At 44.6% G+C, this 25,632-nt stretch overlaps 3 protein-coding genes across 3 annotated transcripts in view; 2 read left to right on the top strand and 1 right to left on the bottom strand.

Moving 5' to 3' along the window:
* TTC38 (tetratricopeptide repeat domain 38) overlaps positions 1 to 4,636 on the bottom strand; it is a 30,882-nt gene extending 26,246 nt beyond the window's left edge. Inside the window, exon 1 of the mRNA XM_032222143.1 lies at positions 4,530 to 4,636. Coding sequence (XP_032078034.1) covers positions 4,530 to 4,553 — 24 coding nt within the window. The 5' untranslated portion in view covers positions 4,554 to 4,636. The remainder of the gene's footprint in view (positions 1 to 4,529) is intronic.
* Positions 4,637 to 7,186: 2,550 nt separating this feature from the next.
* On the top strand, positions 7,187 to 14,902 carry LOC116511700 (polycystic kidney disease and receptor for egg jelly-related protein-like). Its single transcript, XM_032221870.1, has one exon. It carries the CDS (start codon positions 7,187 to 7,189, stop codon positions 14,900 to 14,902), a length of 7,716 nt encoding a protein of 2,571 aa, XP_032077761.1.
* A 2,176-nt stretch (positions 14,903 to 17,078) lies between these two features.
* On the top strand, positions 17,079 to 24,800 carry LOC116511699 (polycystic kidney disease and receptor for egg jelly-related protein-like). Its single transcript, XM_032221869.1, has one exon. The coding sequence runs from the start codon at positions 17,079 to 17,081 to the stop codon at positions 24,798 to 24,800; it is 7,722 nt and encodes a 2,573-aa protein (XP_032077760.1).
* Positions 24,801 to 25,632: the final 832 nt, after the last annotated feature.

Here is a 25,632-nt window from a genome sequence, read left to right as displayed (position 1 = left end):
ATACATGTGGGTTATTTGTATGAAAATAAAAGAAATAAAAAACTTTTCTTTAAAAAAAAATAGCCTCCAGTGTTGGGGCATTCACAACTTCTGTAGGCCAAGCTGTTCCATTGGTTAATTGTTCTCACTGTCAGGAAAGGCCTCCTTAGTTCTCAGTTGGTTTTCTCCTTGATTAGTCTCCATCCATTGCTTCTCATCCTGCCTTCGGGTGTTTTGGAGAATAGGCTCTTCTTTGCGGCAGGCCTTCAAATATTGGAACACTGCTATTATGTCACCGGCCTAGACAAATTCAATTCCTGTAACCATTCTTCGTATGTTTTAACCTCCAGTCCTCTAATCCTCTTCTTTGCTCTTCTCTGCACTGTTTCCAGAATCTCTACATCTTTTTTATAATACGATGACCAAAACTGGATTCAACATTCTAGGCGTGGTCTAACTAAGGCCTTATAAAGGGGTATTAACACTTCACGTGATCTTGATTCTATCCCTCTGTTTATGTAGTCTAGAACAGTGTTGGCTTTTTTGGCTAGTGCCAAACACTGCTGGCTCATATTTAAAGGATTGTCCACTAGGATTCCAAGATCCCTCTCATAGATACTGCTCTTGAGCCATTGCCCTTGAGCATTTGACTTTTTTTTGCCTAAAGTGTAAAATTTTACTTTTCTCTACTGTGAATTTCATTTTGCTAGGTAGGGCCCAGTGTTCAAGTCTGTCGAGATCCTTCTGTGTCTTAAGCCTATCTTCTGGAGTGTTGGCTATTCCTGCCAGCTTAATGTCATCTGCAAATTTGTTGAGTTCTCCTTCTATCCCCTTACCTGAATCATTTATGAAGATGTTGAAGAGAACTGGGCCTAAAACAGAACCTTTTTTTTAGCAGATTTTTAAATTATTTTTTTCCCTTCTACAACACCTTACAGTCATTATATCAACATTATTATGTCTTCATACCTGTACATGTATATAATATTTCACTTCTATATTTACACACCTTTATACACAGTTCTATATAGATTTATATGTATTGTTTTTCAGCTTAATTAATTTTATTCTTGTTTTGCAACCATTTGTACCAATTGTTCCAAATTTCATAATATTCCGACTCTTCTTTATCTTTTAATTTCAGTGTTAATTTGTCCATCTTTGTACAATCCAAAGTTTTTTGTATCACTAATTCGTCCGACGGGGTATTATTTTGTTTCCAGCATTGGGCAAATGCTATTCTAGCTGTAGTTAGCAGATTTGTTAATATGTATTTAATTTTCTTTGTATACTTCCCTTTGATTATTCCCAGCAGAAAGATTTCGGGTTTGTCTTTTATCTGTTCTAATTTCTTGCACCCATTTCCAAATTTTTGTCCAATATTTTTGTGTTTCCGGGCGATAAAAAAAAAGTCCCTTGTACTTTTTTACGCCTCCAGAAGTGTAAAACAGAACCCTGCTTCCTTCCTTCCATGTTAGATGTCGTTCCATCGATAACCGCATATTGAGTGCCATCTGTCAATCAGCTACAAATCCATCTGTTGGAGGATGCTGTCTATCCCACATTTTTTTTTAGTTTACCAAGACGTAGGTGGTGGTCAAATGCCTTACTGAAAGGGTTTTGATTCACAGGAACCCCTGAGAATGCCGCTGGCTTTTAGCACTGTGAGAATACATCCCGAGACAAAAATGTATTATCATTATGCAACTAGAGTTTTGGAATTATCCTCTCGGGAGCCAAGTCAGACATAATTGCTTTTCATAATAGCATGGCTACTTCTCTCAAAAGACAGGGCAGGCAGAAAAGGGATAAAACTTTCTTTGATTTGAGCTCAACGCCTGCTCACTTCATGTTGCTTTCTTGGCTTCACCATTCCCTTCTTCTAGGATGTTCTTTAGCACAGGTCTGGGATCTCTTGGTAGTCTCCCATCCAAGCCCTTAAAGGAGCTTAATCTTGCATAACTTTATATGTTCAGAAAATCATGCTATCTTTTACACGGCTGGCAAATCAGTCCATCTTCCCCTCCATCCCATAATCTACGGTGTTGCTACAATCAATAGTAGCAAAAGTACTTTCCATAACTAGCAACACCCAGTATTTTCTCTAACTAGCAAATAATGATTGGCTTTACCCCTCAAAGTTGTAATGGTTTTATTTATTTATATCCCATCTTTATTATTGTCGATAAATAATTCCAGGCGGCGAGCATACGTATATGCTTCTTTCTCCTCCTCTTTTCCTCACAACAACAACAACAACCTTGTGGGTAGGACTGAGGGAGAGGGACTAGCCAAATGGTTTTCACCTAGAAATCCAGAAATGGTGAGTTCTAATCCAGCCAGAGTCTGAAAACCATTTGGGAAATGGTTTCAAAACTTCAAAATATTGACAGGAAATCTCCAAGGGTGTCTCCAGGACGCAAGGCTAACCTGAAGGGCACACAAGCACACCCGCACACACAGAATCACCTCTCAAAGTACATTCAAGCCCTCCCCGCTAATCTGGCACTCATTCTCTTCACACCCCAGTATGCCCGGATCCTAACAAAGAGGCTCACCAACATTGGCAGCATATTCTTTTTTAATGTTTATAAACGTAGCACTGCACACCAATGGGACTTTTCTCCTTCTGTTCAATCGCGTGCAATTCTGATTAGACAAGACCCTGCAGTGTTTTTGGCTAGTTTTTTTCAGAAGTGCTTTGCCATTGCCTCCTTCCTAGGGCTGAGGAAAAAGCGGCTGGCATAAGCTGGTTTTATGCCCAAGGTGGTTCTAGAAGTCCCAGTCTCCTAGTTCCTAGCTTGGTGCTCCACCACTATACCAAATTGGCTCCCGCGGTCATTTATCCACATCTACCCCTTGGAGATGGCCTCACCACACACTTGCTGTGCACCAGATTTTGTGACCTCGTTCAAGCAATGATGCTGTAGCCTACGCCATGTCCTTTACCATCCTTTCCCCAACTGAACATCTATTTAGGCCACCCCATCCAAGCACGAATTTAGCCAGAAACTCCAAAAATCCTTAATCCAACTTGTTTAAGGCTAGTTGTAAGAGACTTTGGCGAGTCTACTGCAAAACGTCTTCACGGAGCTTCAACCACAGAGTCCACCCCCAGGAGTTCCAAATGTCACTTCCTGAACTTTGTCCACGGTTCAGCTTCCCAGGTAATGAATAACCTGCCTCCCAACCTTTTCCCTCCTTCGCCTCACACTTCCCACTCTGATCTGGTTGGAAAGACTCCCAACCAGATCAGCTCAATTCTGCCTCCAGGAGTTGCAACTGCTGACCAAAGTTTGGACCATCAGTGGGTCTTCCATGCTAAGGAAGCAAGCTGGCACGGCTCTCCCCATCCTGTACCTCACACATTGCCCTACACAGCATCCCTTCTGCTCCAACCCGGGGAAAACTGGGCAGGTGTGTGTGTGAGAGAGAGAGAGAGAGAGGGAGGGAGGGAGGGAGGGAGGGAGGGGGAGAGGGAGAGAGAGAGAGAGGGAGAGAGGGAGAGGGAGAGAGAGAGAGAGACTTGACCTCCAAGCTTCTCTTGCCCCCAAGCAGCTGGGTCCTTGTGGCAGGCTTTGCAAAGGCTGGATGGGGCACCACCAGGAAAAAGAGCATCCAAGAAGTTTGGTTTTGTAGACCCAATCATCAGAAGGAAAATCTATGAATGGGCAGAAATGTCTATGGAAATGAAGGAGAGGGAAGAGACAAGAGTGCAATCAAATTTGGAATAGATGGTACTTCTGGCTTGAGAGTAAACGTAGAACTTAAGGTACAGGATGCAAAAGTATAATATACAGAATGCAAAATTTGTAAGAAATATATGATATCAATGTGTGAGTGGGTGTTATTATAATTTAAGCAAGGATATAATTTAGGGTAGTGATATAGAGTTAGAATTTTTTGTAAATAGGATTGTTAGGAAAGATATGGATACCGATATGGAAAAGCTGTTATAGGTGTTAAATGTTGTGTTTTCAATGTTGGAAAATTTAATAAATACGATTTTAAAATACAAGAGGTTTGGCTTTGCAATGGCTATTATCTATTTCCATACTAGGGCAGTCAAGAAAAGAAAAGGTTTTTTGAGTCACACCACCCTCTTCGTTCGGCAGCTCAAGGTGGCATGCAAGTTGCCCTCTCGCCTCTCCGCTGACTCTGCAGCGGGTGGGCAGACTGGCCCCAACTGGCCCAGAGTCCACCCTGGAAAGCTGTAAGGCTGGATTCGAACCCGTCTCTCCTTCTCTTCCTGCACAGAGCCCCTCCTAGGGCCGCCCTCGCTTCTGCTCGGCCCCAAGACAGAACCAATGGACGCCCCCTCCCCTCAATCTCCGCTGATCCGAGCCAAGAAACAGGACGGGACAGGAGGAGACCGCCCGAAACACGCCGCGTCCCCCATTAGCTGCGTCCGGCCAGCGGGACGTTCTCCGGCCTCCTGGGCAAAATCCACCGACGGTTTCGAAGCGGCTGCAAGAAAACTTGAAGCGGGGCAAAACGATCCGGGGCTGCCCCAAGAAGCCCCTCCGCTGGGCCTCCCCCCCACGCCTCACCTTGCAGTCCCGTAGCCCCGTCATGTTGCCCTGGCTGCCTCCTCCCGTCTGCGGAGCCTCAGCTCCGGCCTCTTGAGCGAGGAAGGGGCGGCGGCAGGCAGACGCCGGGCGCCGCCTTCCAAAACGAAGGCGCACCCGTCCCGGCCTGTCAGCTCGCCGCCCGCCTCTCGCGCGGTCTGGGGGGGTTTGGCTGGCTCTCCGTTCTCCTCTGCCGGAGTTTCGGGCTGCCCTGGACCGGGTTTGGGTCCCTTCGTGAGGGGGCTGAGCCCGCAGCCCTTGTGGGGTGCTCCATCACTTGAGTGGCTGTGGGGATTCTCAGTCATCCCGGTCACGGTTGTCCCAAAGGTGCTTTTTCAAGGGGACGCTGTTTTTTTTCCCCCTTTGAGGACGTTTCGCTTGTTCTCCACGAAGCTTCTTCAACTCTTGACAGGATTCGATCTGACCTAAACTAGTACATAAAGTTATCTACTAGCTGTCAATGACTACTTCAGCTTCAAGAGCAACAATAATACAGGAGCACAGGATGGATACAAACTCAAAGCAAACTGCTCCAAACTCGATTGCAGGAAATGCGACTTCAGCGACAGAGTGGGCAACGCCTGGAATGCTCTACCCAACTCCATTGTTACACCCTCAAACCCCCGTAACTTTAACCTTACAGTCTACTGTTGACCTCACCCCCATTCCTAAGAGGTGTGTAAGGGGCATGCATAAGCGCACCAGCGTGCCTAGCATCCCTGTCCTACTGTCTCCATTTATTCATGTCCATTTCATGTATCTAAAATCATGTTTATCCTTATACATGTTATCTAATGCAGTGTTTCTCACTGATCACACACTGATCTAATGCATGCTTGATGAAATAAATGAAATAAATAAATAAAATAGTGGGGAAGGATCCTCAAAGGATCCTCGAAATGTTCTCAAAAAAAAGAAAGAAAGTCCAGTGGCCTCCTGAAAAAGCACCTTTGGGGCAACCATGACCTGGGTGACGGAGAATCTCTACAGACTTTTAGCTATGCAATTTGGGATGAGCATCCTTTGAACGGTGTGGGAGTAGGAATGGATTTCTCCCCCCCCAAAAAAAATAATCCATAATAATTGCAGGCTACAGGAACCAGGAGCGCTACTCAGGTGACCCTGAGGACACAGATAAGCCTCCAAGTGCTTCAACCAGCCTGTAAAAGGATACATGCGTGACCAGCCTATCTGCCAGGAATAATAAATCCTTCCATTCCCCACTATCCTGTCAGAACTGAAGAAGCTTCTTGGATGAGAAGCAAAACGTCTTCAAAAGAAAAAACAAGAAAGTCCAGTTGCCTCCTGAAAAAACACCTTTGGGACAACTGTGATCTGGAGGACGGAGACTCTCTACAGGCTTTTAGCTATACAATTTGGGATGAAGACCCTTGGAATGGTGTGGGAGAAGGAATGGATTCCCAGAGGAAAAAAAATGCAAACTACAGGAACCATTTGCACCACTCAGGTGACCCTGAGGACACTGATAAACCTCCAAGTCCTTCAATGACCCTCTAAAAGGATGCAAAGGACCAGCTGCCTGCAAGGGATATAAATCCTTCCCTTCCCCACCATCCAGTCAGAACTGAAGAAGCTTCTTGGATGAGAAGTGAAATGTCTTCAGAGAAAAAAACAAGAAAGTCCAGTTGCTCCTGAAAAAAAAAGCACTTTTGGGATAATCTTGACCTGGGTGATTGAGAATCTCTACAGACTTCCACCACTGGAGGTTTTTAAGAGGAGATTGGACAGCCATTTGGCTGAAATGGCATAGCGTCTCCTGGGTGAGCAGGGGGTTGGACTGGAAGACCTTCCAAGATCCCTTCCAATACTGTTATGCTGTTATTCCATAACAATGTATTTTTCTTCAGTAGCATTAGCCTTGTGCATGAAACAGAGTAGCCTTTGCAGGCAAACACACACACACACATGTGCACAAACGCACACAGACACCCTTTGCACTACCAGCCTGCTAGCAAAGTGAAGCCAAATGCTATTCTGTTGCAGAAAATAACAGGGCTTAAGACGGTTTCAGGATCAAGGCGAAGTTTATTGGCAGCCAGGATCAGAAAATCCAGTCAAAGGCCAGCATGTAACTCTTCTCATGGAAGAGCTCAACAGCACTCTACAAGACTCCTAAAGGCTATTCATGCCCTTTTTTTTTGGAAAAACAAACGGGCCCATTTTCATGAAAAACGGGCCGTTTTTGGGGGTGCAAAAACTTTTTTTAAAATTTGCTCCTTCAAAATATTGCTGCGTCTTATACTCTGAAAATTATGGTAGTTCTCGAGTTACAATACTTCATTTAGGGACCAAAGTTACAACTGAAATTCATTTCACAAATGTCTCACTTAACAACAGAAATTTTGGGTCCAGTTGTGATCGCAAGTTGAGGACATAAAGACAAAACTCAAAGCAAGCGCTAAAAGCTTGGCCATTTTTTTCTCCCTTTCTTAACGAAGGAAAGCCAGCAGGATGCTTTAAACATTCAGGAATTTTACAAGATCTTTCATAATGGCCTGGAATTCCAGTTGCTCGGGGAAACCGCTCGGTGGTTCTAGAATCCAAACAATCCGTGTGCTTGGCTTGAGCTGGATGCTGGCAAGCTGCTCTTCCTGAATGCTCAACACACACACACCCCAATGCATTGCCCAGAGCTCCTGGTTGTTCTGCTGGGGTTCCTTGGTCAGTGTACAAAAGCCACACCGCCTCATATTTGGCCTCCCCCCTTGCAGGTGACCTGCTCAAATGCCCAGCAACGTGTCTACCAGAAGCACGACACTGAATTGAGCCTCTCCTGCGTCTGGGATGGACAGGTTGACCTGAAGTATTCCAGGATGCCTGAAGGGACACCAGAGATCGAGAGAGGAGTGCCAGATACCCAACTTCTTCTTCCTCTTCCTCCTCCTCCTCACTGTCAGTGGTACCAAGACACCATCTTGGTCATGCAAACCAATGACTGGTCAGGCCAGCTTGCGTTGAGCAAAGGCCTGGATGGAGAAAGGCCCTATCCACCCTGGGCCCTGACTCGGATTGTAATGCAGTGTGTGTCAGCCCTGTGCGGTCAACCTCCCTGCGCTCACCACAACTTTAGCGTTGACATTTCCAGGCAAGATGTCCACCTTTTCCTCCTGTCACCACAGAGCCTTCCTATTTGGGAATGGCAGCCTGTGACAGTAGGCTGGTGCGCCCGCTTCAAGAGTTCCCCCTGGAGCTACCGCTTGATGAGTGAAGGGGGAAGCCCTGCAGGCCGCCTCATTCCCAGTAACCAATACAGCGAACCCTTTGCCTCCACGCAAGTCCTCCTGCAATCGTTGCCCCGTGTCTGTGAAGCCTATTATCACTACCACATCGCCGTGCGTTATTCCCAGCGTGGATCCTATACCGTTTTGCTGCACCTAGAGAATGGGCCTCCCCTCAGCCTCAGCCTAAACATCGATGTGCAGCCTGCTCTTCTCCACGTTTTCAGTGCTTCTTCTGCCCTGCTTAGTCAAACCCAGAAGCCTCTCGCCCTCTCCTGGAGTCTCCAGCCTCTGAGTTCCAGCATAACGGCCTACACACTGGAGGACTTGCACGGACGAGAGGAATGGTCTTTCTCCTACAAATACAATCCTTTCGGTCTGCAAAGCCATTTCTGCGCTCCGCCCATCTCGCAAGCTTCGGGAAATAAGGTGATCTCCAGAATCTACTTCCGTACCAGTAAAACATTCTCTGAGAAGCTGAACGGAGGCTTCAATTTCTCTAACAACACCTTGATTTTCCAAGGAAGCAGTGCTGCTGGACCAATTTCCATCAGGCTGAACCCACAGAAAATCAAAATAGGGACGTACTTTTTTAGCCAGGAATCTGGGCTCTTGTATTCCACCCTAGAAGGCAGTGGGCCCTCCAGTCTCCACCACCTCTTTTTCCAACAGGTGGCCCTTTCTACCCTGATTTCTATTGAATTTGTGAAGACGCAATGGTTCAGGTTTAGCATTCACTTATATCTGAACCGAAAGGAAGGTCTGTTCAAATCCTTGGCTGAGAAGGAGATGGAAGTCCACGTTTTCAGTGGACAGTCTCCCGATAAAAACTTGGTCTACGTTGTGTGGTTTATTCCCATGCCACATCCCTACTTGCAGTGCGACTGGGCTTTCCATCTGCAACTTTTTCATTCCAGGCAGGAGCACATCCTTTGGAATAAGACATACACATATAAGGACCGTGTTAAAAACGCCGTTCGTTTTCTTCCGCATTCTGTCTTCTCCTTCAGACCCACACAGTATGTGGGCTTTGTAGCAGAAGTGAATTGCAGGCAAAATGGACTCGTACGAGCGGTTTTAACAGCCGCCCTGGGGACTTACGCTTCCAAGGTGATGGAGCCAGTTGTGCCCTGCCAGAAAAGTTATTGCCGTAAACTGACCATTGTCATCCATAAACCCAACCCTTCGGAACCTGTGTGGCGTTATAAGAGAGAGAAAGACATCACATTGCAAGCAACAGCCGAAGTGAAATGCAGGACTCGTCCAGATCTTGATTTTCTTTGGAAAATATACACGCTCAGCACCGCATGGTCAATTCCAGATTGGCCAAACTCTCTCACGCTCCCCAAAGGGATGAACACAAGGGGTATCGTGTTGCACATACCTGAAAATGCCCTGCCGTATGGCTTCTATCATGTGAATTTGACCATGAGTGTGCATCTATCTGCAGAAAACATAACATTCGTTCGGTCTGATTCGGTTTACCTCCAAATTCTAGGAAGTGGGTTAAGGGCAGTTATGGTTGGAGGCCTCTTCCGCACGGTTGGCATTTCTGATTGGTGGTCTTTGGACGGGTCCTTATCTTCGGATCCGGATTCTATGGAGCCTCGGGAAGGAATTCTGTTTCACTGGTTCTGCAGCAAACGAGAATCAGACTATTCTGTGATGAAGCTGGGTTTAGGTCAGAAATGCCACCCGCGGCAACGTGATCTGTACTGGACCCACTCGAAAGAGCCGGTGCAAGTTGTTGAACCGAAGACTCTTCAGGAAAATACGACGTATTACTTTAAGCTGGTCGTTGTCAAGCGAAACCAATCTGCCCCCACATTTCAAGCCATTCATGTCCTTCCTGGTCCCGAGCCTGTCCTGCGTATCCTCTGTTTGGAAAACTGCGAGAAAGGCATCAAAGCCACTGAAAGATTTACTCTGTATGGAAAGTGTCTGAACTGTGAAAAAGCCCACTTGGTTTACTTCTGGAGCCTCCTTTCAGCAGATGCCAAGGAAGTATATTTCGACTGGGCTTCCAAAACGACCACTGGGAGAACCACTCCATATTTGCATATAAATTCTTTGGCCTTTAGCTCCATGAATGGCCAGTTGTATATCCTTAAACTGAAAGTGAGTAAGCAGGGAGTCCAGTTGGCTGTGTGTAGCTACTCTTTTTATGTCCACATGCCCCCTCGGATTGGAAAATGTTTCATCGAACCAAGGGAAGGCATTGCGCTGATGACCAAATTTACCCTCCGGTGCTCTGGATTTGATGACAAGAAGGGGCCTCTTCTCTACAGAGTCATTGCCCGTTCTGATCTAGCCCAAATAGCTAATGTATCATCTCTGCAAAATAACACACTTGGGACCATCGTTTATCTTGGTCATCAGCGGAACCCCCCGCCCTCAGTTCTTCCCAGCGGTGTACCCTCTGAAAAATATGCTCTGAACATACTTGTTCAAGTTTACGACACCGATGATGCTTTTTCCCAAATCAGTTTGCAGGCAACAGTATACGACTCAAAGACCAGCAAGCCAACAGATCTGGTTCTCAATGAACTGTATCACCTAGTCGGACAGCTCAATACCTCTGCCTCTGCCTTCCTTGACACTGAAGATTACTTTCACGCAGGCTTCGTTATCTATATGGTGGCTTCCGAATTAAATAACCTTGAGCCGTCGCCCAGTTTTTACCATTCTAAAATTGAACTACGAGAAATGTTACTTAACAAAACCGCGTGGATTCCCATCACCGAGACAGGGATACTAAACCAAGTCATCTCTAGCATTTGTCAAATAACGCAGAATGCAAACGAAGTTAGTAGGAAGTCCCAGCTGACCGCAGTCCGAATCCTCCGAAGGGCCAGCGAAGCTCTGAAAAGGCACAGAGACGTTGATCTCGGTTCTCAAGAAGCTGAGGTCCTTGCTGGGGGCATTTTTACCGGGCTGACTAATGTGTTAAGAGCTTCCCTCTTGAACTCCAAGAATGGGGCTGCGAACACCATCAAGGAAATCATTTCAATGTCAGAGTTTTTGGCAGATATAGTTTTACAAGGCAAAGTCCCTGGGGAAGACCACGTTAACATGGAAGCCAAAGGCTGGTCCATCCGTTTATGGAAAGTGGAAAAGCGGGAAGTTTCTAGGGCTCTCTATGAAAGAAGTTCTCATAAGAATTGCTTTTATCCCAAAGTGAGATTGGAAAGCCAGGCAGAGTTGCCAGCAGATGCGCTGATTTCCGTGGTTCATTATGTATTTGAAGAGAATCCTTTCCCTTGGCTGAGGAAGGCGGGAGATAATCAGACGGTCGTGATGGGGTTCAAAGTGGCTGGGGCCAAAGCAAACGGTGACGTCATTGGGGTCACCCCTAAAGTGGCCGAAGTGATCATGGATAGAATAGTTAAGGATCCCGTCGCATTTAATCTGACGATAGGGCTGGATAAAAAGCGTGTGGCCACAGTTGGTGGATTTAGCATAGAAGTCAATAGAAACTCACCAGACATATATGTCCAGATTTTGTGCCACAGGAACATCACTTTCAATGTCTCCATCTACTTGGGACTCAATTTTAGCTCCCCCCCAGTTGTGTCTTACATTGCTTTCTCTGACAAGCCGTCTACTCTGCAGAAAAGTGGGGCCAATGTCAAATGTGCAGTTAAGGCTCCATACACCCTCTGCCTTCCACAGGAATTGCTTTGGTCTGAACCAGCAACTAAACGGAATATTTCAGTGGTCCTAAGATCTCCCCCGCTGTTCAGAAGGCAGACCACCAAGATCGTTCGCATCGTGGTTTTTACCGCAAGCTGCCGAGACCTAGGTCACCTTCCAAACTTTGAACCGTCGTCCGAAGGAACCTGCCGCCTCGGCCCTCAGACCACGTTGTCCAAACTTCACTGTGTCTGCGGACCGAACCCCAGAATGGCTCAGCAGCAATGGGCAAAGCCTTCAAAACCTGAAGTCAGATTTGTTGATGACACGTTTGTGATTTACCCCAATCCTTTGGACCTCAAGAAAATACTCTCAGCAAATTTTGACACAAACCCAGTGACGGTTTTGACCGTGTTTTTCATTTTTGCTGGCTACATCTTCTGTTCGTCCTGGGCCATCATTAGAGATAAAGATGACTTGAGAAGAAAGAACAAAATCTTTGTCTTGCCGGATAATGACCCTTATCACAGAATGCATTATCTGGTTACCATCTATACCGGAAGTCGCTTGGGATCCGGAACCACGGCCGATGTTTTTCTTGAATTGATTGGGAGAGATGGTTACAGTGACGTCCATCGTATGAAGCACCCCAAATTCCCAACCCAGTATCGTGGCGCTGTTGATACTTTTCTTTTCGCTACAAGATACGACTTAGGGGATATTTATTGCATTCACATATGGCACAATAACGGTGGTTCTTCCCCCAACTGGTACTTAAGCAGAGTCAAAGTATTTAATGTGGATACCCAACGATCGTGGCTGTTTATATGTAGGAAGTGGCTAGGCCTTGGCAAGGCGGATGGCAAAATAGAAAGATACATTTTTTCTTCAAATCTAAAAACAAGGTTGGAGAAAATGGATTTCTTTCAGATACACCTAGCTAGGGACTTAGAAGATAATCATCTCTGGCTTTCCATATTTTCTCAAGTGGTCACCGGTACTTTCAACAGGCTACAGAGAGTCTCCTGTTGTCTGGCTATAATGCTTTCAACTTTGCTCCTGAACATCATGTTCTTCAGTGGTCAGGAAGAAGCAAAAATTATTCCATTAAAATTCCGGATTGTGAGATCCATGTACATTGGAGCATTCAGTGCTCTGTGTTGCGTTCCTCTACAGCTGACTATGACCATCCTATTTAGATACTCAGCGGAAAAGCCTTCCGATGACAAGGACGATATGGTGCCTGACTATAGTCCCTCATCTTCGGAAACAAGTGAGGAAGAGGAAGAAAGCTCCTCGTCGACCACTACTGATGAAGAAGACGAGGGCAAAGCAGGTGAGACAACCACTGCCTCAGAAAAGGAGGGCACTAAAATTAGTACAAGAAAAAGGATAATTCTGCTGATCAAGGTGTTTACTCGGAAGCCACAGTTCGCCTGGTGGTGGAGATACGTCGCGTGGGCCATTGTTTTTTTCATGTCTATTGTCTCTTCTGTGTTCATCATCTTATATGGCTTCAGCTACGGCTATAGCACCTCCACAGAATGGTTCATAGCATCCATAACGTCATTTTTTGAGAGCGTATTCCTGCTACAAACCCTAAAGATGGCCCTCATCTCAGGAGTCAGCACCATCAATCTCAAGTACTGCAAGCACATCTCCTGGATATCGGCAGAGCAATACCAGAAGATGAAGCTGCTCCGGGTGAATATAGATCCTAAGGATGTCAGAAAGTTTCACCATGAACTTGTCAGGATTAGGCAGAGCAAAGAATACGAGCCCTTGGAAGAGGACGAAGTCGTCATCTTAAGGAAAAACGTACGGGCTCAACACCTGGCATTTGTTTTCATAAAGGACATCATTTGCCATCTTATCTTTGCCTCCTGCGTTCTAAGCATAGCTTACTCCACTATACCCACCGATTCCTTTTACCACAACAAAGTGATCCACGCTAAATTTAATCGTGGTCTGTCCAAAGTAACAAAACTTGAGGACATTTACACTTGGATGAATGAAACTTTTGTACCATTGATACATAACGACTATCAACCCACCTACCTTTCAGATTCATGGTCGAAAATTCTTGGTTTGCCCAGAATGAGACAGGTCCGAGGCCTACATCTTCCAAAGCCTTGTTTTCCTCCAGGCCACTTTGCAAACAATTACATGATCGGCCAAAGATCCTGTCACTATGAGTTCGCTGAGGATCCAGAAGATCAAAAGCACTACCTAGGGTCATGGACCAAGCCGGTCGACAAAACCGTCTCCAGTAACATTGCCAATTTTCAAGGATTCACGTATCAGTCCGATATTGATCAATGGGAATATAAGTCTTACGGTGTGGTAAATTCCTATGGCCCGGGCGGATACTCGTTTTATTTTTTCCCAGGAGAACAACGGCCAAACACGACAACAAGGTTGGAAGGTTTGCAAAGCAATAATTGGCTTGATAAACGGACCCGGGCTCTGATTTTTGAGCTGACAACATTTAGTGTGGATGTAGAGCTCTACTGCAGCATCACAGTCATTTTTGAGTTTACCAACTTTGGCATCGTTAGTTCAACTTTGTCAATCCATTCATATAAGCTCTCTAAATTCCAGTATGAAAGCACTTCCCGGTTGGTGACTTACGGAGTCATGATTTACATTCTTGTCTTCTACTTAGCGGATGAATTTCACATGTTACGCCAAGAAAGGATCGGTTATCTCCAAACGGCGACCAATTTAAATAATTTCGCCATCAAGAACATCTGTATGTTTTTTATATTACTCATCGCCTTGAAATTCAAGATGGCATTCACCTTGCTGGATTTTTATCTGCTCAATCCAGAAGAATTTGTCCCTTTCCACGTTGTTTCTCAAATTGATCAGCTCTACACGATAGTGGCAAGTATTTTAGGTTTTCTCCTGGTGTTGAAACCCTACCGATATTTCAGGTTCTTGTACAAGGTGCGCCTTGCGGAGCAAACCATGTCAGCCGCCTTCCCTGTGTTTCTTCATTTGACAGCCCTCGCCATTCTGTTGTTTTGCACATTCATGATCTTTGGCTACCTCATATTTGGTCAGTATGAGTGGTCCTTCAGTTCCTGGGATCGCTCTCTGCAGGCTGTTGTTGCCTGTTGCTTTTCAGGATTTAAGCAGATGGATGTTGCGTCGAGGTGGTGGCTCACCATATTTTTCCAAGGGTCATTCCTATTTACAGTGATATTCATCTTCGTCAATTTATGGAAGGTCCTGTTAATGTCAACTTACACATCGATGAAACAGACCGTTTACGAGCAACATTCGGATGAAGCCGAAGCCATAAACTTTTTGTATTTGAAGTTGCGAGGCCTATGGTGTAATCTAACCCGCCAGCCAGATACTGGTGACGACTACGCCAATGTTACAATATTTGGTAAATCGGTACTTACGGATAGACAGCAGCGGGGGCTGAAATGCAGTAAAGTAGAAGGCAAGAAAATGGTTTTCCTTACCGTTTGAGAAAGGCTTCCGTAAAAACCAGGTACAGTTTTATTGCTTCTGTCCCAAACGGAGTTCCACAGAGTTTTCAGTCTCCTCTTGCAACTATCTTCATATTCGATTAAATTTTGACTCTGCCCAAATTCTTATTTTTCCTGTAACAACAAGCAGCCCATTACTTCATATTGCATTGCCATTTTAAAAAGAATCTGTTTTGTTCTACATTCCAGTTATTATTCTAATAAATAATCTATTTAAACCATGTGCTTTTTCAAGTGAGTTTTTTTTTGGAAGGGATTAGTAGGACGAGACAATTCTGCCATTGCAGCAGATTCTATTTGCAGTGTATTTGCAATCAGGTTGAACAAGCAAAATTAAGTAACAAACAGAAGCAAGTCAGCTAAATACAACTGATAATGTGCTACCACTTTTCCAGTTCTTAGCCTGGTATTTCTAAAATCATTACCAGGCATTTTGTGTGATTGTAAAAGTTCTGATATAGTTGTAATAAAGATGTGAGCTCTGGAAGTTGTGCAATCAAAATGTAGGATCCAAAGAAAATAATCAAGGCTCACGGCAGCATTTATTCATTGAACACTATGTAATATAGAACCTTCTTCCAGAGAATGGGCTTAAGATACAGAAGGAATATGACAGACTAGCAGACTAGCTATCTAGCAAAATGAAATTCAATGGCGAAAAAAGTTAGGTTCTATATTTAGGCAAGAAAAACGAAATGCACAGGTACAGTATAGGTGGCACCTTGCTCAACAGTAGTAACTGTGAGAGGGATCTTGGAGTCCTAGTGGACAACCACTTAAATATGAGCCAGCCGTGTGCAGCAGCTGCCAAAAAAGCCAACACAGTTCTAGGCTGCATAAACAGAGGGATAGAATCAAGATCACGTGAAGTGTTAATACCACTTTGTAAGGCCTTGGTAAGGCCACACTTGGAATGCTGCATCTAGTTTTGGTCTCCACAATGTAAAAAAGATGTTGAGACTCTAGAAAGAGTGCAGAGAAGAGCAACCAAGATGATTAGGGGACTGGAGGCTAAAACATATGAATGGGTTGCAGGAATGGGTATGTGTACTCTGATAAAAAGAAGAACCAGGGGTGACATGATATTCAATATCTCAGAGGTTGCCACAGAGAAGAGGGAGTTAAACTATTCTCCAAAGCACCTGAGGGTAGGACAAGAAGCAATGGGTGGAAACTAATCAAGGAGAGAAGCAACTAAGGAGAAATTTCCTGACAGTTAGAACAATTAATCAGTGGAACAACTTTCCTCCAGAAGTTGTAAATGCTCCAACACTGAAAGTTTTTAAGAAGAGGAGATTAGATAACCATTTGTCTGAAGTAGTGCAGGGTTTCCTGCCTAAGCAGGGGGTTGGACTAGAAGACCTCCAAGGTCCCTTCCAACTCTGTTATTCTATTCTGTTCTGTTGTGTTCTAGTCTTCTATTAATGGGGGGAATTCTTATAGAGAAAAGGGTGCATCATATGTATATATTTTGGAAAGGAGGAGAATAAGATACAGTCATACATCTGGATAGGTACAGATGATGTAAGCATAGGTATTCATAATTAGCAAACCTCAAGTTACTTCTATTGTTATGGTACTATCCTAAAAATATATAGTTTTAATAAAAAGAAATATATTTACATTGCCACAGAAATTTTGATGCAACTTTCTGAGAACCAGGCATTTCAAGGTTGCCTTTTTTTAATGTGCCAATTCCTATACATTCTTTCTATCTTTCCATTTTGCTGACATGCTCCTTCTCTTTGGATAATTTCTTTTGCTCTCCAAATTTACACCCACAATCTTCAAAAAATACCCATCAAATGCTAACGGGTAGATATGAGGATATTATAGCATAACGACATACCATAATATTTCCTATCTTTGGACTTTGTAATTGTGGAAGTCCAAATCAAATTGGTTAAATTAAGGCAAATGGTTGAAATATTGAAATACCTACAGTAGGTGTTTGATTAGTCGAATGTATACATCACTATTTTTCTTTTATAATTATTACTCTCAAATTTTTCCCAAGTCGCTTGGTCTGCTTTGTTTTAAGTTGGCCAGAATCTTGGTGGCCATATTGAAAATGTAAACCGAAGAAAGATTCTAGAATCCACTGGCTCATTTCCTCCCGTTGAGATCTCTAAGGTTACTAAGCGACAGCTGGTAAGATGTCTGGAGCTACTGACACCATTTTCTTCCTTGGGGGAGCCGGGCCATTCCTTTGGCCTCTGCTCTTCCTCTTCTGCTGGTTTGGTGGCTGCCCCAGCACCCTGGCAGCACAGCTTCATCTCATGCCACCACCACTGTCGGTCACTTGTGCCAAGCCTGAGAACCGTGTCTATCAACAACAAGACCTCCCTTTCCAGGTCTCCTGTCTTTGGGACAGCCATGTGGTGTTGCACTACTCAAAAGCCCACCAACAAAACTCCAAGGAGGAAGGGGCCGAATCTCCAGTGCCTCCTCTCTGCCACTGGTATCGGGATGCCATCCTGGTCAACCAGACGACTTCCTGGACAGGTGAGTTGATGCTCAGTCCAGGCCTGCCATGGAAAAGTCCCCATCCACCTTGGGCTGGTTCTCGGATCTCCATGCAGTGCATCTCAGTTTCATGCTTGGCTCCCTTGTGCTTGTATCACAATTTGAGCATTGAGGTTGTGGACCAAGATATCCATCTCTTCCTGCTGCAGCCTCACACCCTTCCCATTTTGGAGAGGCAGCCGGTGTGGGTGGGCTGGTGTGCCCGCCTCAAGAGTTCGGCTTGGCGCTACTACTTCGAGAGCCAAGGGGGTCTTCCTGAGGCCCGCCTCATTCCCACCAACCAGCACAATGAGCCCCTCCTACGTAGTGACTATCCCACTGCCAAGTTGCACCAGGTCTGCATGCCTTACTATAGTTACCATTTGACTGTGCAGTACCCACGCCGTGGATCCTACATTGCTTCGGTCAGCTATAAGCCGGGTCCCCGGAGCAGCCTCAGCCTGGATTTCTTGGTGGAGCCTGCTCTGCTCTTTGTTTTCAGGGTAACCTCCCAATTGCAGAGACCGTCACAAGGGGCCCTGAGCTTTTCCTGGAACCTGCAGCAGCTCAGCCCAGAAATAGTAGCCTACCAACTCCTGGATACACAAAGATCCCTAGAGTGGTCCCACTCCTATGATTACAATCCGTTTGGCCTGCACAGTCATTTCTGCGCTGTGCCCACATCACACCAGACCAAGGAAACAGTCGTGGCCAGTGTATACTTCCGTACCAGCCAGAGGGTATCGACGAGAGCAAGGGGAAGCCTTGATTTCTTAAACAGGACCCTGATTTTCAGAACAAGCAGGACAAGCTCAATTTCCATAAGACTCAACCCACAGGAAAACACAATCAGCACTTATATTTTTAGCCGAGCCCAAGGACTCTACTATTCTACCCAAAAAGGGAACTTGAGCATGGGCCTTGCTAAGAACTCCAGCCTCTGCTATGTACTTTATCAGCAAGCGGGCCTCTCCTACCTGATTACAGTTAAATTCGTGCAGCTACAGTTATTTAGATTCAGCCTGGATATTTATCTGAATCGGAAAGAGGCGCTGTTCCAGTCTCTAGGGGAAAAGGAGACGGACGTTTATGTCTTCAACAGCACTTCTCCTGACAACAGCTTGGCCTATGTTGTGTGGTTCATCCCCGCACAGCATCCCCTTCTGCAGTGTGAATGGGCCTTCAATCTGCAAGTTTTCAATTCCGTGGACGGGCACCTGGTGGAAAACTCCACTTTTGCCTACATTGATCGGACCCCAAATGCAGCTCATTTCCTTCCCGATTCTGCCCCAGCTTTCCATCCTGATTCGTATGCGGGATTTGTTGCCAGAGTGAAATGCCTAAAGAGGGCGAACATTCCCATCGTGTTCACTGCGAGGTTTAATATTTACGCGCTGAAAGTCATAGAATCGCAAATTGCATGCCAGCAAAAAACTTGCACCATTCCCAAAGTTAGGATCCACCGGGGGGTTAATACCAAACACATCCTGCATTACGCACAGGAGACTGGATTTACACTTGCAGCAGACATGCGGGTCAATTGCCCAGGCCCCAAATCAACTAAAGTTAGTTGGAACATCTATAAAGTCTCTAATCTGTCAGATAAACCAGACTGGTCCAAACCTTTTAATCCAACTGGTATTGAAGGAAGACATTTCATCCGGCTAAAAATCCCTTGCTCCAGCTTGGATACTGGCCTGTATCTTTTTAATTTTACTGTGCAATTAATTTCACCCACTTTCCCCCAGATGATAGAGCGCTCGGATGCAGTGTTGATAGAAGTTGGGTCAGATCTCTGGGGTGCTGTCATCATGGGAGGCCACTTTAGGTCCGTTGGCTTTTCTGATCGGTGGATTCTAAAAGGATCTGTCCTGTCCAATGGTGAGATGGTCAGTCTGTCTCAGGGACTGTCCTATACTTGGTATTGCACCAAACAGGAAAGAGACTATACATCGATGGCCCTCAGCACAGTTGGGAAATGTTATCCAGATCAGGTGGATTTGAAGTGGACCACATCCTCCAATTCAATTCAGATGGTACTTCCGGAAACTCTTCAGGCCAATAACACATACCATTTTCTCCTGTTAGTTCAAAACGGTAGCAGGATAACTCAAGCTCAGCAAACCGTACATGTGCGTGCTCACGGTGCCCTCGTTCTAAACATTGCATGCACTGAAAATTGTGGAACGTCAGTAATTCCAACAGAAAGATTTTCTCTGTCTGGTAAATGTGGGAACTGCAGGGAAATCAAATCCTGGTATTATTGGTCACTGCGCTCGGCCCAGTCCCATGAAATCAAATTTGACTGGTCTTCCAGAACAACTACTGGTAGATCCAGCTCATATCTACATTTCAAAGCCTTTGCTTTGGTCTCCATGGCAGAAGAGTTCTACATTTTGAGCCTAAAAGTCGTCACCCAAAATGGACAGTCTTCTAGCTGTGAATATTTTTTTTATATTAATGCTCCGCCACAGATAGGAAAATGTGTCCTTCATCCAAAAGAAGGAATAGCTTTTCTAACAAAATTCACTATCCAGTGCCATGGATTTGAGGACAGAAATCAGCCTCTCGCCTACAAAGTAATAGCAGCATCAGATCAAATGACAATTAGTTCCATATCCTCAATTCAAAATAATACTTTGGGGATAATCATCTATGTTGGACATGAATCCAAAACTCCATGGTCTTTCCTTCCTCCTGGCAGACCCTCACAAACCTTTGCTTTGCCTATATATGTTCAAGTTTTCGATGCCCTTGGTGCATCTTCTCAAGTCACTTTGCAAGCAACAGTGCTCGATCAAAGACAACCACCAACCAATGCTGTCCTCCATCAACAACTATATGATTTGATGAATGGATCAAGTGCCCTTATGACCAAGTTGCTCATCACCAAGGATTACCTGAGTATAGGCTATATTGTATACATGATGGCCGCGGTCTTAAACAATATTGAAGCTTCACCCTCCAATCGTGTTCCTAAAGCAGATTTGCGTCAACACCTCCTCAATATAAGCACAGGGATTCCTAGCACTAGTATCGGGGAAATCAATCAGGTGATCCTAAGTATTTGTCAAGCAACGCATGAAATTGCTGAAGTCGATAAAATATCCCAGCTGCTTGCAGTAAGAAAATTAAAAACAGTCAGTCAAGCTCTGAGGAGACACAGGAATCAAGGCTTGGGCTCAAAGGAAACGGAGATTCTTAGCAACGGGATTTTCACAGGATTGTCCAATATCTTGGATGCTTCTCTCTTGAATCACAGAAATCCTAACGCGGATGCCATTAAAGAAGCTATTTCTGTGACCGAAATATTAACAGATCTCATTTTACAAGGCAAAGTCCCTGGTGGGAATGAAACTAAAATGGTCACCCGAAACTGGTCCATCCATCTTTGGAAAAGCAAAACATGGGACATTTCTGGAACTTTCTCAAAGAGGAAGCGATGTAGGAGCTGCTTTTATCCAACACTAAAGCAGGGGTCTCATGTGGAGTTAGAAGAAGATAATGTCGTTTCCACCATTCTGTACGAATTTGAACAGAATCCTTTCCCTTGGCTGGCTTTTGCCGACAATATTGGCACAATAGTAACAGGGTTCAAAATGGCGGCAGCCGATTCTAAAGGAGACCTAACTACCATCGTTCCTGATATGTTTGAAATAATCTTGACTAGGACAGACAAGGCCATCTTTGAGCTGACTATAGGGCCAGATAAAAAACTTCCTAAAACAACGGGTGGCTTCGGCTTGGAAATTAAAAGAAACTCCAGTGATATTTTTATCCAACTGGTGCCCCAAGTGAACATTACTTTCCAGGTATTTATCTACTTAGGCCTCAATCTGAGCCATCCTCCCTTACTTTTATATAACGCTTCTCATTTAAGTCCTCCAACAGTCCTCCAAGAGGATACAATTATCACTGGATGTGCTCTCAACATTCCTTACATCTTTTGCCTTCCAAAGTCATTGCTTTGGTCTCCAGCTTATAATAGGGTAGCAGACACACTCAACCTTTCCATTGTCTTGCAGTCACAACCAATTGTGAGACACCAAACCGCAAAATCTCTCCGCGTTGCTATCTTTGCAGCAGGCTGTTTGTCTCTTGAAGGCGTTCAGGATCAGTGGAAAGAAGAACCCTGCAGCCTTGGACCTCAAACCAGCTGGTCGAAAATCCACTGTGTCTGCCAAGGGAAAAAAAACAGCACGAAGTCAACTAGATCAGATTCAAGAGGGGCTTCAGGACCCGGAGTCCGATTTTTGGCTGGCAAGTTACTTCTATTTCCCAATCAAGTTGACATGAAAATGTTGCTTTTACAACCGATGGGAAGAAATCCTGTCCCGGGGTTTATGGTGCTTGCTGTTTTCCTACTCTACATTTTCTTGGCTGTCTGGGTGAGAAGAAAAGACAAAATTGATATTGAAGAGCAGATTATATATTTGCCAGATAACGACCCGTTTCACACCACGAGATACCTGGTGACCATCTATACCGGGAGCCGCCCAAGTGCAGGGACCAAAGCGGATGTGTTCATAGAGCTGATTGGCCAGAATGGAAAAAGTGATGTGCATCTCTTAAAGCACCCATCGTTTCCAGAGATCCTTCAGAACAGCTGCATTGATACTTTCATGCTAACTACTGGGGAAGATTTGGGAGATCTCGTCTCTATCCACATCTGGCACAATTATTGTGGCTTTGGTCCAAACTGGTACTTGAGCCGAATCAAAATCCTCAGCGTAGACACAAACAGGTCGTGGCTGTTTCTGTGTAGAAAATGGTTGGCCCTCGGCAGGAATAACTACCAAATAGAATGGACTTTCGAGGTCACAGATCCACAAGTCCCCATCAGCAGAACTGATTATCTGTTGATAATGTTTAGCTATCACTGGTTCCAAGACCACCTTTGGTTCTCTATCTTTGTTCGCAGCCTTGACAGCTCCTGGAACAGATTTCAGAGGCTCTCCTGCTGCTTAGCGATACTTTTGACCTCCCTGCTGGTCAACACGATAATCTTCAACACTAAGAAAGAAGAACAGGTTTATCTCCTAGAACTGCAGTATTTGAGGTCCATAATAGCCGGTGTTCTTGGTGCTCTCATCTCCCTTCCTGTGGGATGGATTGCAATAAGCTTGTTTAAGTACTCCGTGAAGGGGTCTTCCCAGTGTAACCTCGCTCAGGGTCAGGAAAAGGAAAGCTTCCCTTGGTTGCTCGAAAGCCTTTTTAAAGCAGATACTCAACTTTCAGAGATAAAATCACAGCAGTTTTCAGCCACGGATACCAATGTTAGTAATAATTATGCAGCAGAAAAGAAAGCAACTTTGGGTAAAACTCAGAAATCGCAATGGGGTAGATGTTTGTCTTGCAGTGCATGGTTCTTTGTCTTCCTTATATCTGGGCTAGCCTCATTTTTCATCACATTCATTGGCCAGTCTTTTGACCACAAAACATCCTCCGAATGGCTAATAGCTGCTCTGATATCGTTCTGTCTCCATGTGAGCTTCTTTGAGACCTTGCAAATTGTTGTTTACTCCAGCTGGAATATCTGTTTGGCAAAATACTGCGCAAACATCCCATGGCAAGGCTTTCATGCTATGACGTACACACCAAGAACGTTGGACGCTGACGAGATGGAGAAGTTGCACAATGACCTGGTGGAACTGAGAGCTTCCAAGAAATACCAACCCATCAAAGAGGAAGATGTTATAGCCATGCAAAAGAAGAAGCTGATTCAATATCTAGCTTACAAATATGTGAAGGACATGATCTGCCATTTTATCTTCTTGGGTTTAATTTTCGCCATCTCACACCCAATAGATGTTACGGCTGCCTTCTTTTACAATCGCGCCATGTCTAGAGAATTTTCTCCTGATTTACCCGATTTGAATGGAGCCCAGGATGTTTACAGATGGGTAAACAAAAGCTTTCTGCCACTGATACACAATCCTTATCACCCAAGCTATCTTCCGATCTCCGGGTCCAAAATCCTGGGATTGCCCAGAATGAGGCAAATAAGAAAGAAATATGCAGACAGATGTCTACTCCCCTACGAATTAAAAAACATGTTTTTGCTGGCTAATATTCAGTGCAAGAACAAATATGGATTCAGCCAGGAAGATCAAAGTAACTATGTGGGCTCGTGGTCAACTCCAACGGACACCTCTGTTCCCAAGAACCATGCTGAGTTTTTAGGCTTCAGTTATGAGCCAAGCAGTGCCCAATGGGAGTATATCTCCTATGGACAATTAAATGACTATCCTTCCAGGGGATATACGTTTTATTTTTTCCCCGAAGAACCACAAGTGAATTCAACGCAAAGGTTGGACGCTTTGGAAACGAACAGCTGGATTGACAACAAGACGTGGGCAGTGATTTTCGAACTCACAACTTTTAACGTTGATGCCAATATGTTCTGCAGCATTTCCGTCATTTTTGAACTTTCTTTCCTCGGCCCTGTGAATGCCAGCATCGTTGTACATTCTTACAAACTCCCGTTTTTCACCCATCAAAACATGAGTGAGATTTTCTTCTTTTGCCTGACGATATACATACTTATTATTTATATTGCTGACGAATGCCACATGATGTACCAAGAACAGCTGAGCTATTTTACCCTGGCTACCAACCTGATCAACTTTGGGATAAAGACCAACTGTATTCTCTTTCTGGTGGTGCTTTTGTGCAAATTCAAGCTTTCTTCTGATTTGGTGCAATTTTACTTACTGCATTCCCAAGAGTTTGTTCCATTCCATACGGCTTCCCAATTCGACCAGACTGTCAGAGGTGTGCTGGGGATTCTGGTTTTTTTCCTGGTTCTGAAAACGTATCGCTATGTCAGATTTCTGTTCGATTTACGCTTAGCCCAAAAAACCCTCAGAACAGCCCTCGCTGGTATCATCAATATAATTGTAATGGGTATCATATTTTTCAATGCATACATGGCACTCGGATACGTGGGATTTGGCCAACATGAATGGCATTTCCGCAGCCTAATGTATTCCTTCACGACCGTGTTGTCTTATTGTGCCTTAACATTTAAGGACACTGAATTTTTGTCTGACAAATTTCTAGGGGGTCTTTTTTTAGCATCCTTTCTGTTGATGATGATCTGCGTTTTTGTCAATTTAAGTCAAATCCTCATCATGTCAGCTCACTCAGACATGAAGGAAGTTGTTTTCAATGAGCCTTCCAATGAAGCTGATGTAATGTATTTTATACTCCAGAAGGTGTACAGAATGTGGTATTTTGCCAGTACTGGTACCTACACAAAATCAGAGACTGATATTTTTAATACTATACTGTATGGGAAATTTAAGAAACGTAGAAAACAGCCCTTGAGAAAACGCTTGGGAAAGAAAGAAAGGCTTTATGTTGTTGTTTGAGGCAAACAGTCAGAACTTTGTGTTAATTAATTTCCTTGGGCTATTCCTTTGGATCAGGCTGAATTCCCAAACCGTCTTCTGCTCTCATCCCAGATAGTTTTCTGCTGCTTTGATTTCCGTTATGTGTTATTCTGGAAGCCCTACAGCAGTTGAGTTCCTAGCTTTGGGCTTGTGACCAATCTCATTTTCATCAGTAACAAGGTTGAATGACAGACGATAGGAGTGAAGTCCTTTCTGGAGAGACATTCAGCTTGCTCAAAATCTGTCCAGAACGAGGACTTCAGACAGTAACTATGGTCTGACCAACTCATCCAATCATATTGTGCTAACTAAGCAGAAGAAACCGCAAGATGGTTTACAACGAAGAAATGAGAAAAAACCCAAGTACATTTTTGGTCTCTAGATCCTTCACTAGGATCCATGCTGTACCCATTTTGGAAGGTCAACACACAGGTTAAAAGTTCTCCACATCAAGATCAGCTGCTACAGAGAACCAAGACACCACCACACGATGCCTTATAGAATGTGGAAACATTGGATACCCAGAATGTAGAAATGTTTGCAGTGGGATCTGCAGGGGAGATGGAGATATAGAGATATCAAGAAATTCAAAATGGTGGCCGTGACTACCTGATTGACACCTGGCCCCCTTTAATGTACTTCCTACCTGTGGAAGTATATAAAAGACAGGTGAAGCTTCAACTCTCACTTATGCTTTTGATGCCCTCTCTTACTAATACCCCCAGATATATGGGGTACTTCCTTACTGAAATCTTAAACTCTTTCCTTCTCACTATCTTGCCTGGTTCCTATCTTTCCATTCTTTATCCAC

The sequence above is a fragment of the Thamnophis elegans genome, chromosome 7 (genome assembly GCF_009769535.1).
Source record: "Thamnophis elegans isolate rThaEle1 chromosome 7, rThaEle1.pri, whole genome shotgun sequence".
NCBI lineage: Eukaryota > Metazoa > Chordata > Lepidosauria > Squamata > Colubridae > Thamnophis > Thamnophis elegans.
Note: the sequence above shows the minus strand (reverse complement) of the source record. Positions and strands in the feature narration are given on the sequence as shown.